Genomic DNA, 15913 nt, shown 5'->3' with positions numbered 1-15913 from the left:
CGGCTACCTTGGACGACACGTAGTAGTATTACAAAAGGAATAGGATTGACCCCAATGGTAATTGTATATAAGTTGATTTGGGTATTTATCTTATATATATATAAAAGGAAAAGGTGACTGACTGACTGACTGACTGACTGCTGCTGTGTGTGACGCACAGCTCAAACTACTGGACGGATCGGGCTGAAATTTGGCATGCAGATAGCTATTATGACGTAGGCATCCGCTAAGAAAGGATTTTTGAAAATTCAACTCCTAAGGGGGTGAAATAGGGTTTTGAAATTTTGTAGTCCACGCGGACGAAGTCGCGAGCATAAGCTAGTTATAAGATATTTAAGTAGTTTATTAGATTCTAGTACCGTAGACCTATTCCACTTCTTGATACGCCTTACTCACATCCTTGAATGGGAAGCTGGAAGAAATCTCTGTTTAGAGATAAGCATTTCCAATGTAACTTAATTTATTATTACTTTGTAACTACAATTTTTGGTACATGAATAATAAAAATAAATAAATAAATAAGCCTTGTGTAAGTGCGGACGAGCGAGCATAAGCTAGTCTTTCATATGATGATAGTGTCATCTTACACTTTGTTTCAGCATTACCAGAAACGCCAAGTATGGAGAAATGGTTAGTGACCAACCTTCTAGCGGGCTCCATCGTGGGAGTAGACCCGAAGACTATGACGAGAGAGGAGTGGACTCCTTTGCAGGTCTGTCTCTTTTTACCTTATTAGGAGCCAACCCTGAGAGCAGTAGCCATGTCGCATGGAGAAACTTTGAAAAGGCTTTCACAGTTAAATGCGAAATAAAGATTTTGTGTCTGTGCTGTTAACCGTTGAGAAGTTCCCTCGTTAGGAGCTAACCCTAAGTGCAGTATAGCCATGTGATGGGGAAACTTTGAAAAAGCTTTCACAGTTAAATGCGTATACAACATTTTGTGTCTGTGCTGTTAACCGTTGAGGAGTTCCCTCGTTAGGAGCTAACCCTGAGTGCAGTATAGCCATGTGATGGGGAAACTTTGAAAAAGCTTTCACAGTTAAATGCGTATACAACATTTTGTGTCTGTGCTGTTAACCGTTGAGGAGTTCTGATGAGTCTAACAACAGTATTTTAAAAAGACACCATAAAATCTACAGTAAGTTACTTAAAAAATGCATTAAACTATCTAGGAAATTTAATAATGTAAAAAAGATGCGAAGCTCTAAAAACAAAACTAAAACCATGTGGCACATAATAAAGGACGTAACGAATAAAAACAAACAGACAGACACTAAAAACATAATGCTTTCGACACAATCAGGCTTAATTAAAGAACCACAAGCAGTTGCAAATCTATTTAATGAATACTTCACATCAGTTGGCAAGTCATCCTATGATGACGGGACAGCTTCCAAAAGCTACAATACCTATATGTATAATAATGAACCGCGATCCCTTAACTCCTTGTTTCTAGAGCCGGCTACAGAGCAAGAAATATACAAAATCATTCGTAGATTAGAAAACAAACGCAGCTTCGGCGCAGATGAAATCCCACCGACATTAATAAAAACGTGTATAAATGAATTAACCCCTCCCCTGACATTTCTTATTAATCAATCCTTTGACGAGGCCTACTGTCCTGATAAACTAAAGATAGCTAAAATACGACCTATCCTTAAGAAAGGCGGGAAGCCAAAAGAATCGAGTAGCTATCGACCCATCGCCTTATTGCCCGCGCTATCAAAGATCTTCGAAAAAACCATAACAAACCGTATATACAGATTTCTGGAAAAATACAACATCTTGAAAGAAAACCAATACGGTTTTAGGGAAAATCGTTCGACAACGCTGGCTGTCTTTGAATATATACAAGCAATCCTGAACTGTCTAGAACAAAAAAAGTACGGTGTCGGGCTGCTACTAGATATGACTAAAGCATATGACAAAGTTTCACACAAACTACTATTAAAAAAAATATACGACTCAGGTATACGAGGAAACGCTCACCGATGGCTAGAAACCTACCTGAAGGATAGACAACAATTTGTACAAGTGCAATATCGCGATGAACGGACAAACGGAATAAGCGACTTTCAATCGGACGTACGCGTTACGAACTGGTCTATACCACAAGGAAGTGTCCTCGGATGTACCCTTTTTTTGGTATACATAAACGACCTACCTAACATTATAAGCCCACACTCGCGATGCATTATGTTTGCGGATGACGTATCGGTCCTGTCTATGTGCACGAATGTGACAGAATGTGAAAACATCATCTCGGAAAACCTAGCAAACATTCAAAACCATTTATCACACAATAATCTAGAAATAAATCTAAATAAAACTAAACTCATACAATTTAAGCCGCACCAAAAACATCCACTAAATCTAAAACCACTCGCGAATAATATAAAAATTAAAGAAGTTAGTAACTTTACTCTTCTCGGTCTAACGATCGATACTCACCTGGACTGGAAGAGCCATGTTCACAACCTAAGCGTTAAGCTTTCGCGATTTGTATATGCTCTCAGCATACTGAAAGCAAATACAAATTACGAAACTGCTCTTTCCGCGTACTATGCATACGCATATTCTTGGATCCGATATGGGATAATCCTCTGGGGGGAGAGTACCAACGCACAGGATATCTTCATCCTGCAGAAAAAATGTATCCGTATCCTAGTCAACATAAAACCACGCGAAAGCTGTAGACCGCACTTCCTAAACAAAAAAATTCTAACCGTACCCTGAATATATATAATGGAGACGGCTATGTTTGTCAGAAAGCATAACAGTTTATACAAAACTACCGAAAACACAAAGAAACACGGAAGAAGCACACGTTTGCAAAATAAACTAGTATACCCCACCTATAAATTACAAATCTCTAGTCGCGGCCCGTTATACAGAACAACTCACATATATAACAAAATTCCTAAATATATTACAGACGAAAATAACGATAGGACCTTTAAGCGTAAACTCAAACAATGGCTCATACAGAATAGTTTCTATGAGATAGACGAATTACTGCAAAACTAATCATACCTACCTATTTAATACATGACCTCAATTGCACGACCGACACTATATTTGCATATCCTATTTGTATGTTTAGACTTTAGACCAAAGAATTTTTAAATACCTACTAATACTTATGTAAGTTATAAGAATTATTAGTTCTAAATCCATGCTTCAGACTATGTTGTACTTACTATAACCTGTTAATTTAAGTTTAATATGACATTCTTACTGATAATCGAAACTATTTTATATTAACATACTTGTACCTACTTAATATTACTAAATTATTAACAAAGAAGAAACTAATTGACATTATAACAAACTTAATTAATTAGTGCGATCAATAAATAAAAATAATTTCGATTCAAATGAATGCCCTATATAATTACATGATAAAATCTATTATAAAATAATGTAACACGTAGTTTGCATGTAATTGTATAATAATTATATATTTAGCATGTATGTATTGTTAATGTACCTAACTTTGCAATGCCCTAACGGGGCTTCATGTAACCATGAAAGCAAATGAATAAATAAATCATATTATTATTATTATTAAAATGCAAATTAGCGCTAACGTTCGTTAAAAAGTTACGTTTACGTTAACCAGTGCTGGCGCCATTGGTGATCGTCAAATCAGTTCGTAACTTCATACTTCTTACAAACGGAATATTTTATTTACAAATTATAATGGAATCAATTTAATTCAAAGCTTTTAATGATAGTTTTTTTGAAGATTTTGTAAGAAAGAAAAAGTGTTTAAAATGCGAAGTAGCAATATTAATAACTATGTATATAATTTAATATACTTAAAATGAAATAAGAAAAGGATACGGAGAAGTAAGTTAATTTTTAGGGTTAGTTTCGCAACCAAAATAACAATGACGAACAGTTTTTTGTACAATGAAGCAACGCACTTAAATTAACAGATGTTAAAGTTCGTCTACGTCCGTTAAATTTTAACGAACGGATCTTACGAAGACCAATGGTTTGAAACAACCGGCCCTTAGTGTTTACCTTGTAAATTTTAATCAAATAAAGATTAAGATATTATTATTATATTCTACTACTAGCAGTTGCCCGCGACTTCGTCCGCGTAAAATTTCTGGTTTCTCATGAGATCTGAAATTTTCCCGCTGCAAAAGGTCTCACTTACCTACTCACTCAGTCTCACCTTGAGGCACGGAACCCAGAATACCTAAATGTCGATTTTCATGTCTCTAACTTCAAAAAACATAGGACTTTCATACAACCTTTTAACCCCCATTTCACCCCCTTAGGGGGGGAGTTTAGTTGGATCCTTTCTTATAGGATACCTACCCCCTAGAAAGAACCTACGTTTCAAATTTCAAGTAAAAATAACAATAGTTAAAACTTTTCTATAAAAACTTTTCCCCCCTATTTTACCACCCTTAAGGGGGGATTTCCCAAATTGACTTACACAGATTTTTATAATTTAAAGCCAATAACCTAAATGTCGATTTTCATGTCTCTAACTTCAAAAACATAGGACTTTCATATAACCTTCCACCCCCTTAAGGGGGATTTTCTCAAAACAGTTTATTAGCTGACACCTACGTCCTAGAACGAACCTACCTTCCAAATTTCAAGTTTTTAGGCTTTATAGTTCCTGAGATTTCGTGATTAGTCAGAGAGTGAGTGGTATTTCTCTTTTAAATATTTAGATATGTTTTTCAGACTGCGTTGACAAAGGCAAGGATGCAATTAATAGCCATAGACAATAACCTAGTCGACCAGACGAGGGTACTCCTAAAAGACTCCCCACCAGAGAGGTCTCATAATGACATTATACATCTACCTACACAATACACAGGTATGTACTATACCTATATAATAAATATAATATATTACATTTTAAAAAGATACAAATTAAAAGTTAATTAATTAATAATTTAAACTAAAACTAAAACCTTAAAAAATATAATATTATAACTAAAATATATTATTAAAAGGAGTCCCTTTAGGCAAGGTTCCGAAGATACTGGCAGCGTTCCCCCTTTGAATAGATAGGCTAATTCTTTGTCCGAGGTAGCTGCCAGCTCTTCGGTCTCCTGTGATGACCTGTCTCGACTAACCTTTTTGCTATTTCCTTAAAAAGTCTTATAGCGCTAGGACCCCACGGACCAAGGGTCTCGACACCGAATGGGACAAATTCATATTCGGAGCCTAGACCCCTGTATTTGCATGTACTATATTATACTAGCTGATGCCCGCGACTTCGTCCGCGTGGAATTAGGCATTTCAAAAATCCCGTGGGAGCTCTTTGATTTTTCGAGACAAAAAGTAGCCTATGTCACTCTCCAGGTCTTGAACTGAAATTGTAATATTTAATATTTGGTAATGATAGTGTGATAATTTTATTTCTATTCTTATTGTATTTCAAATTTTATTAACCTTTAATTGTATCTTTAATGTTTATTATTTTACTGTACCTACCTAAAATTGTATTTGTATCAATTAATGTACATGAAAGCAAATAAATAAATCTAATTAAAAGAATATTAGCCATATTAAATGACTAATATTCCCCTTTCCTCTCCAACTAAGCGTCAAGCTTGTGCTAGGAGTAGGTACGACAATAGTGCAACGGGCGGGATTTGAACCGTCGACCTTTCGGTTTTCAGTCCACTCCTATACCGGTTGAGCTATTGAGGCTCTCAAATCTAAACTACACTCATGCAAAAAATCACGTTAATCCGTTGCACCGTTGCGACGTGATTGAAGGACAAACCAACAAACCAATTATAATAAGATTACTGATTTTGTATTGACAGGTAAAACGGCTGGTCAGAAGATATCAGAGTTAAGAGAGAGTATGGCTCAAAAGAAGGCCTCTGCTCTCGTCATCACCGCATTGGATGAAATTGCATGTAAGTGTTTATAGAATAGAATAGAATAGAATGTTTTTTTAGGGTTCCGTACCTCAAAAGGAAAAACGGAACCCTTATAGGAGCACTTTGTTGTCTGTCTGTCTGTCAAGAAACCTACAGGGTACTTCCCGTTGACCTAGAATCATGAAATTTGGCAGGTAGGTAGATCTTATAGCTGACATTTGGGGAAAAATCTGAAAACCGTGAATTTATGGTTAGATCACACAAAAAAAAATTAAATTGTGGTCATGAACTAATAATTAGTATTTTCAACTTTCGAAGTGAGTGACTATATCAAGTGGGGTATCATATGAAAGGTCTTCACCTGTACATTCTAAAACAGATTCTTATTTATTTTTATGCATCATAGTTTTTGAATTGTCGTGGAAAATGTCGAAAAAATACGACTGTAGTACGGAACCCTCATTGCGCGAGCCTGACTCGCACTTGGCCGGTTTTTTTATTCTTGTAAACTGTTTACAAGAACTTATGAATAGTCCGGTGGTTTTAATTTACCACTGGTTCTGTCTACTGGTTCTATATAAGCTTATATCCCTTTTATTAGATATCTCTTAGATATCCCTTTGGTTTGATTTGGTTTGGTTATTACCTATTTTTAACCGACTTCAAAAAAAGGAGGAGGTTCTCAATTCGTCGGAATCTTTTTTTTTTTTTTTTGAATAAATAATTTGACTTTGACTTGATAGCTTTTTCCTTTTATATAATATTTAGATGTATCACAAAAAAGGCGGCAACTACAAATGCGACAACACTAACAATATTATTTCAGACACACTAAACCTACGCGGCAGTGACATTGCCTACAACCCCGTGTTTTTCTCGTACCTGCTGGTAACCCCTACTTCCGTGGTGCTGTTCTGGCATAGGGGTCACATCCCAGGGGTCATAGCGGACAAGTTGCTGGAAGAAGGGGTCAAAATCGAGGGCAAACCATACGAGGACATAGAAGCCACGCTGAGGAGTTTTGCTGTGAGTTATCATAATCATCATCATCATCATCATCATGTAAACAAACAAAATAAACAAAATTGAAGTGTCCGTTTTTAATGTCTTAAAAACATGAATAAATACATCTTTTTACTAAATGCATAATCTATATATATAAAAGGAAAAGGTGACTGACTGACTGAATGACTGACTGATCTATCAACGCACAGCTCAAACTACTGGACGGATCGGGCTGAAATTTGGCATGCAGATAGCTATTATGACGTAGGCATCCGCTAAGAAAGGATTTTTGAAAATTTAACTCCTAAAGGGGTGAAATAGGGGTTTGAAATTTTGTAGTCCACGCGGACGAAGTCGCGAGCATAAGCTAGTTTAGTTATAAGATGTATTTACTAAATTGAAAATTTAATAATTTAAGTTAACTTAGCTATCGCATTGGGTTAGCCTGTAATGTTAATTTTAAGTTGTCAAACAAATATTTTTTTTTTTTTAAAAGAATATTAGCCATGCTAATCATGAATAATATTCCCGTTTCCCCTCCAACTAAGCGTCAAGCTTGTGCTAGGAGTAGGTACGACAATGGTGCAATGGATGGGGTTTGAACTGCCGACCTTTCGGATTTCAGTCCGCGCCTTAACCGTTGAGCTATTGAGGTTATTTCACCCCCTTAAGGGGTTGAATTTTTAAAAATCCTTTAGCGGATGTCTACGTCATAACAGCTATCTGCATGCCTAATTTCAGCCCGATCTGTTCAGTAGTAGTTTCTTCCATTTGATCGGATCCAAAGGCGGGCTGTTCGACTTGTGGACGATCCCAAACTAACCGGCTCGTTGGAAAGCCTGGAGCACCGCAGAGACGTTAGCTCTCTATGCGTGTTCTATTCTATCGCATTTATAATGGGGATTGCTCTGAAGAGCTTTTTGACCTCATTCCACCCTCTTTTTTCTACAACCGCACCGCGGTACACAGCCACCATAAGGAATTTCACCCTCACCATCTGGGTGTCTGGTGCACTTTGACCGTCCGTTGTGACAGATCCTTCTTTCCACGCACATGCAAACTGTGGAACCAACTCCCATCGGCGGTGTTCCCACTAGATTATAACATGGGGTTATTCAAGGGGCGGACCAACAAATTCCTAAAAGGCCGGCAACGCATCGGCGGCTCCTCTGGTGCTGCAAATGTTCATGGGCGGCGGTAATCACTTAACATCAGGTCGCCTGCTCGTTTGCTCGCTATATCTATTAAAAAAAAAAAAGTAGTTTGAGCTGTGCGTTGATATATCAGTCAGCCAGTCAGTCAGTCAGCTTTTCCGCGATGTTTTTCTTCACCGTTGAGGCGAGTGACTAGCACTTTTTACGCTAGCTAGACTATACTAGTATTGTAAAGAGCTATTGTTTGTAAGTTTGTTTGTAGGAAGTAATCTCTGGAACTCCTGAACCGATCTTGAGAATTGTGTCATCAGTAGAAAGCTACATTATTCTCGAGTGACATAGGCTCTCTTTTATTCATACTAATATTATAAATGCGAAAGTGTGTCAGTCTGTCTGTCTGCTAGCTTTTCACGGCCCAACCGTTCAACCGATTTTGATGAAATTTGGTACAGAGTTAGCTTACATCCCGGGGAAGGACATAGGCTACTTTTTATCCCGGAAAAACAAAGAGTTCTCACGGGATTTGTAAAAAACCTAAATCCAATTCTCTAGTCTAAATATATAAAAGGAAAAAGTGACTGACTGACTGACTGATCCATCAACGCACAGCTCAAACTATTGGGCGGATCGGGCTGAAATTTGGCATGTAGATAGCTATTATGACGTAGACATCCGCTAAGAAAGGATTTTTGAAATAGGGGTTTGAAATTTGTGTAGTCCACGCGGACAAAGTCGCGAGCATAAGCTAGTTTTCAATAAAATTAGACATCCCTTGCGAAGCCGGGGGTGGGTCGGTAGTATTTAAATAAAATTGTGATTCCAGAAAGATTTATCTCAAAATGGCGACGGCGAACATTCCATTTGGTTGTCGGGAGAAGCAAGCGAAGCTGTACATAGAGCTGCTTCTGGGGTGAGTCTGAGAAAAAAAATTGCGCTTACTGCGCTTTTATTCACTGAAAGTTATTTAACTTTTGATATCTTTTCCTTTGTTTTTGCAGGAAGGTGATCTAAAAAAACCTCTGAATTTGATATCTGAGGTGTCTCCGGTAGCTTTGGTGAAGTTAATCAAGAATGATGTAGTACTTGAGGTAAGTTGTTGAAACCTCTTAAAAGTGTGCCTTATCTATATCTAAATATATAAAAGGAAAAGGCGACTGACTGACTGACTGACTGACTGACTGGTCTATCAACGCACAGCTCAAACTACTGGACGGATCGGGCTGAAATTTAACACGCAGACAGCTATTATGACGTAGGCATCTGCTAAGAAAGGATTTTTGAAAATTCAACTCCTAAAGGGTTTGAAATTTATGAAGTCGTGAGCATAAGCTAGTCCATACTACATTATAAATACGAAAGTGTGTGTGTCTGTCTGTCTGTCTGCTAGCTTTTCACGGTCTGTTTGCTAGCTTTTCTCGGCTCACCCGTTTGACCGATTTTGATGAAATTTGGTACATCTCTGTACCTGCATCCTGGAAAAGGACATAAGCTACTTTTGATCTCGGTAAATCAGAGAGTTCCCACGGGATTTTCAAAAACCTAAATCCACGCGGACGAAGTGTGTGCAGCACTGCAAGACAATGACAACAGCGCCATCTATATGTGATTTGAAAAATTAATATATCAATTCACGTATACATAGATGGCGCTATAAATTAAAATACTTTTTTTTGTGATGTAACCACAAATTCACGGTTTTCGGATTTATTCCTTTACTTGTGCTATAAGACCCACCTATCTACCAAACATGATTCTAGATCAACGGGAAGTACCCTATAGGTTTTCTTGACAGACACCGGACACGACAGACAACAAAGTGATCCTATAAGGGTTTCTTTTTCCTTTTGAGGTACGGAACCCTAAAAATGTAACATTTTCAGGGTTTCCGCCAATGCCACATCAGAGACGGTGTCGCGGTGGTCCGCTTCTTCAGATGGCTTCACTCTCAGGTAGACAAAGGTGAAACTGTCACTGAAATACAAGCTGCAGATAAACTACTAGAGTTTCGCGAGTGAGTATAATTCCTCCTGTCGCTGGCCCACTACCGAGCACGGGTCTCCTCTCAGAATAGGCTACTTGACTCATATCTAATTTCGTCCAATAAATTATTATTTATTATAGTATTTTGCTTAAGACAACGAAATATATCAATAACAATTAATAAAAACGCAGGATGGATATATAAATCCAATTTTAAAAAACACAATTTTTATTTTTATTTGAAACGCAGAAAATGCTGTCAGCCATGATGTGACGTCATTAAATATGTAAACAAAGAAATGTCATCCCTATGTCACGCGGGGACTAACGTAGTATCCATATATATAAAATTTAGAGTCCTGACTAACTTATATATCAACGCACAGCCTAAACATCTAAACAGCTGGTCCTAGATACATGAAATTTGGTGCGTGTGTTCTTTGTAGGTAAAGAGAAGGTATCCACTAGGAAAGGATTTTTTGAAATTCCACCCCTGAGTGGGTTAAATGGAGTTTTGAAATTTATGAAGTCCACGCGGGCGAAGTCACGAGCATAAGCTAGTTTTTATATATTTCTAAAAACTCATAGTAAACGTAAAAAAATATCGTTTTCTCTTTATAAATTGAATAAGTTATTAAGTAAGACTTACAACAAAGTGATCTTTGCAAAAATAAATTTGGGTTGAAGTCGTTAGTGATATAGGATCCCTTTAAGCAAGTCTTCGCGTGTTACGTATATTTATTTCACTGGGCACTCTAATCCTCAACTTTCCTGTGGTCTTTATCGATGCGTTTTTTACATTCTTGGATGATACAATAACGATAATTACTATATTTTTCATGTAAACTAGTATAGAAGTCATGTTTATTAAACTTTGGGAGGTTATGCTGTTGTTTACAAATGCATGACGTCAGAGCACAGATAATCTATCGGCCAAACATGGCCGACAGTGTTTTTACCTGTCTAAGAAAAAAATATTTTTAAATTAAAGTTTTACGGTTTTTAGGGCGCAAAAAAATATAGTGTTAATTTTTTTGATATAATAGGACAAATATTAACCATTTAAGACCAACTTAAAAAAAGTGTCAAGTAGCCTATTGTCGCGATTTGACAAGAATGATTTATTTTTATGTTGGTACTCCTGCGAGCATGTTTAAATTGACCAATAGCAATTCAGCACGTGTTTTGGAGGCAAAATGGCGTGAATGGTAGGGATAATGAAGAAGAGATATTGAGATTGGGAGTCAGAGATTAATTACGCATTGTGCTTTGAGAGAGTCAAGTTGTGAAAGGGCGCTTTGACTCAGTTACTGTGAGAGTGATTTTGTGGGGGCTGTTATTATCGGTGAGTCTTCTTGTGTCGTTCCAATTTGTATAAATAAATGTGATTTTACCTATGTGTTGATACTGTTGGTTAAAAATGGCGGTTAGAAGGTTGTAATAGTTAGATAATTTGGATAGGTTGGTTTGGGATCGGTATGGGGATGGAGGAGCCGATCTAGGTTGCTCAATTAAAAAAAACACTTTCACAGAGATGAAAAAGAGTTCATGGGTGCATCTTTCGAGACTATCCCGGGGGCGGGTGAAAACGGCGCCATTATCCACTACAGCCCGTCCCGGGATGGACCGCAGAGGGACATCCGGTCCACGGACATGTTCCTGCTGGACTCTGGCGGACAATACAAGTAAGATACTTATTTTTAGGGTTCCGAAACCTCAAAAGGAAAAACGGAACCCTTATAGGATCACTTTGTTGTCTGTCTGTCTGTCTGTCTGTCAAGAAACCTACAAGGTACTTCCCGTTGGCCTAGAATCATGAAATTTGGCAGGTAGGTAGACCTTATAGCTGACATTTGGGGGAAATCTGAGAACCGTGAATTTAGGGTTAGATCACATAAAAAAAATTGTGCTCATGAACTAATAATTAGTATTTTCTGCTTTCGAAGTGAGTGACTATATCAAGTGGGGTATCATATGAAAGGTCTTCACCTGTACATTCTAAAACAGATTTTTATTTATTTTTATGCATCATAGTTTTTGAATTATCGTGCAATATGTCGAAAAAATACGACTGTAGTACGGAACCCTCATTGCGCGAGCCTGACTCGCACTTGGCCGGTTTTTAGATAACGGGTACATTCCATGATTAATTTTATGTTTTTATTTGTCTATAATTTTAACCCAATTGCACGGGTCTGGTCACGACGGGACTTTTTTTTCTCACCCAGGGATGGAACGACGGACATAACTCGAACAAGGCACATGGGTGAACCGACACCCTTCCAGAAGGGTGCATTCACCCGCGTCCTAAAAGGGTATATCGCCGTAGGCAGTGCACTATATCCTAAAGGGGTGAAGGTAAGTAATATAACGTACTCTTTATCTAAATATATAAAACGAAAATGTGACCGACTGACTGATCTATCAACGCACAGTTCAAACTACTGGACGGATCGGACTGAAATTTGGCATGCAGATAGCTATTATGATGTAGGCGTCCGCTAAGAAAGGATTTTTGAAAATTAAACCCCTAAGGGGGTGAAATAGAGGTTTGAAATTTGTGTAGTCCACGCGGACGAAGTCGCGAGCATAAGCTAGTCTTAATTATTATGACATTAGCCATCGGCTAAGAAAGTATTCTTGAAAATTCAACCCTAAAATAGGGGTTTGAAATTTGTGTAGTCCACGCGGACGAAGTCGCGGGCTTAAGCTAGTTGTTTATTATGTATTTTAAAATTCACGAGTCCGGCCTAAACATCGGGCAAATTCTGACCTAGGCGTAGACTGAGGGATATAGAGTGGGATTACACCATCTGCCATATCTAAATATATAAAAGGAAAAGGTGACTGACTGACTGACTGATCTATCAACGCACAGCTCAAACTACTGGACGGATCGGGCTGAAATATGGCATGCAGATAGCTATTATGACGTAGGCATCCGCTAAGAAAGGATTTTTGAAAATTCAACCCCTAAGGGGGGGAAATAGGGGTTTGAAATTTGTGTAGTCCACGCGGACGAAGTCGCGAGCATAAGCTAGTTTATGATAATATGTCCCAAATTTACAGTGCAGTGTGTTGCATAATGCCCCAATTGCAAGCAACTATCACATAGCTCATTACCATGTTAATATTGTCTCCCTCTTACCTTGTAATGATCCACCCACAGCCATTTACCCATTGTCCACCATTTTTGTACATTTCGACGTCTTCATTTTTGGAGGAAGAGATTTTAATTACGCAGTGCTCAATTTTATCGATCGTTAACGATCTATATAATTATTGTGTATGCGTCGTTCTCAAACTGGGGTTGTGTCATTAGTGTAACGTACTTGACAGTCAAGTGTGGTATGTGTTGTCTCTGTCACACCTTACGTTATAATATATGCGTCAAAGTCAAATGATTTATTCAAAATAGGTAATAAATTACTCTTATTGATTGTCTGGTATAGTGTTAGATTTGTAAGATATAGTGGTGATAATTATAACGCAAACTTAAAACTAAAGCTATGAGGGTTCCAAACGCGCCCAGGTCTGAGAAGAGCCCACAACAAACTCAGCCGGGTATTCTTTTTATTATCACCACTCACACCATCATTACAAAATTATTGAAACTTATTAGAACTATCACAAAGTCGTTAAGCAACTCATTCCCAAGCTTGCTTATCATTTAAATAATCCTTTACATTGTAATAGGATTTTTCAATTAGTTTACGTTTTATGAAAACTTTGAACTTGTTGAGAGACATCGTTACGTACGACATACGTCGTTCTCACACTGGGGTTGTTATCAGGGCAACGTGCTTGACAGTTTCGCACGCAAAGCGCTGTGGGACGTGGGATTGGACTACGCGCATGGCACGGGACACGGCGTGGGACACTTCCTCAATGTGCACGAGGGTCCGAGTGGCATATCCTGGCGACCCTACCCGCATGATCCTGGCCTAAAGCCCGGACAAATCCTGAGCAACGGTAAGTGAAAAACAACTACTCTGACGACCTCCCTGGCGCAGTGGTGAGCGCTGTGGTCTTATTAGTGGGAGGTCCCGGGTTCGATTCCTGGCAGGGGTTTGGAATTTTATAATTATAAATTTCTGGTCTGATCTGGTGGGAGGCTTCGGCCGTGGCTAGTTACCACCCTACCGGCAAAGCCGTGCCGCCAAGCGATTTAGCGTTCCGGTACGATGCCGTGTAGAAACCAAAGGGGTATGGGTTTAATAAAAACTGCCATACCCCATCCAGGTTAGCCCGCTATCATCTTAGACTGCATCATCACTTACCATCAGGTGAGATTGCAGTCAAGGGCTAACTTGTATCTGAATAAAAAAAAAAAATACAATTTCGGTACATGAAAAATAAAAATAAAATAAAAATAAATAAATAAAATAAGTGGGTATTCAGTGGGTGGGTGGGTATTACAGCAAATCCGTACTTTTGACGACCTCCCTGGCGCAGTGGTGAACGCTGTAGTCTTATAAGTGGTTGGTTCCGGATTCGATTCCCGGCAGGGGCTATGGATTTTATAATTTTTAAATTGTCTCTGGTCTGTTGTGGTGAGAGATATGCGGTACGATGCTGCGTACAAACCGATAAGGGTTTAATAAAACTGCCATACCCCATCCAAGTTAGCCCAGTTCCATCTTAGACTGCATCATCACTGAGCCACCACCAGCTGAGATGGCAGTCAAAGGAATAAAAGTAAAAAACTACCAAACCATACCAATACTATAAAAGCGAAGGTGTGTCTATCTGTTACGTATGTATTAGTTGTGTTTTGTTGTACAACTTTTGCATGGTTCAAATGTGCAGCCTGTTGCAAAATGTCCCGACGGCAAGCAATTATAACATTTTTTTTGTACCTATATACCTATACCTATAGGTCTGAGGCTGAGATCTATAGAGCGCACTTTGACTTTGCTCAGACTTAATATGGAGTTAAAATAAGACAGATTTATGTGAAAGATATAGCGCCGTCTCGTTTTAACTCTGCCTTAAGTCCAAGCTAAGTCAAAGTGCGCTCTATAGATCTCACCCTAGATCCCAATAGGACCTCTATGTGTGTATGTTGGGTATATTTTTCAGAGCCGGGTTATTACAAAGTGGGCGAGTTCGGCATAAGACACGAAGACTTGGTAGAAACTATTGCCGTCACAAAAGAGACCAAACATCCCAGGGTAAGATCATTTTCAACAAACTCATCAAACCCATCACTGGCTCACTACAGAGCCCGGGTCTCCTCTCAGAGTGAGTTTTGGCCATAGTCTACCACGCTGGCCATGTGCGGATTGGTAGACTTCACACACCTTTGAGAACATTATGTAGAACTCTCAGGTATGTAGGTCTCCTCACGATGTTTTTCTTCAACGTTAAAGCAAGTGATATATAATTACTTAAAACGCACATTACTCCGAAAAGTTAGAGGTGCGTGCCCGGGATCGATCTCCCGACCTCCGATTAGAAGGCAGACGTCCTAATCTAACTAACTAGGCTATCACAGCCTTTTTTCACCAAGGAATAGCCTAAATTCATACTAATATTATAAGTGCGAATCTGACTGACTACTTGTCTGTCACGGCTCAACTAAATCCAAAAACAAAAAAACCACTTGTATCGAGTTACTCCATTGGCAATGTTGTATTACAGGAGTTACCGGAGATTAGAGACTTAGGAGTCACTATTGACAAAAAGTAAAATTTTAGATCACATGTGAACAATATTGCTAATAAAGCTGCTCAGCTCTTGGGGTTTTTAAGACGCAACACTAAGGGATTCTCAATCAAGACAAAAATTACTTTATACAATGCCCTAGTGAGAAGTGGTCTTGAATTTGCCAGTACTATCTGAAATCCTACTTACATTGTGCATTCTCAACGCATTGAAAGTATACAACGCGCCTTTACTCGACACT

The 15913-nt window shown here is 38.4% G+C and overlaps 1 protein-coding gene across 5 annotated transcripts in view; it reads left to right on the top strand.

Moving 5' to 3' along the window:
* The window catches only part of LOC117995152 (xaa-Pro aminopeptidase ApepP-like), a 38456-nt gene that overhangs the window by 18273 nt on the left and 4270 nt on the right, over positions 1-15913 (top strand). For all 5 annotated transcript variants that reach the window (XM_069508395.1, XM_069508396.1, XM_069508397.1 and 2 more), the window contains 11 exons: positions 600-712; positions 4710-4845; positions 5807-5902; positions 6693-6892; positions 8849-8935; positions 9024-9113; positions 9906-10036; positions 11538-11690; positions 12234-12363; positions 13800-13977; positions 15088-15179. In XM_069508395.1, coding sequence (XP_069364496.1) covers positions 600-712; positions 4710-4845; positions 5807-5902; positions 6693-6892; positions 8849-8935; positions 9024-9113; positions 9906-10036; positions 11538-11690; positions 12234-12363; positions 13800-13977; positions 15088-15179 — 1406 coding nt within the window. The remainder of the gene's footprint in view (positions 1-599; positions 713-4709; positions 4846-5806; positions 5903-6692; positions 6893-8848; positions 8936-9023; positions 9114-9905; positions 10037-11537; positions 11691-12233; positions 12364-13799; positions 13978-15087; positions 15180-15913) is intronic.

Source organism: Maniola hyperantus, chromosome 28 (genome assembly GCF_902806685.2).
Source record: "Maniola hyperantus chromosome 28, iAphHyp1.2, whole genome shotgun sequence".
Taxonomy (NCBI): domain Eukaryota; kingdom Metazoa; phylum Arthropoda; class Insecta; order Lepidoptera; family Nymphalidae; genus Maniola; species Maniola hyperantus.
The sequence above is the reverse complement of the archived record's forward strand: the minus strand, read 5'-3'. Positions and strand labels throughout refer to the sequence as shown.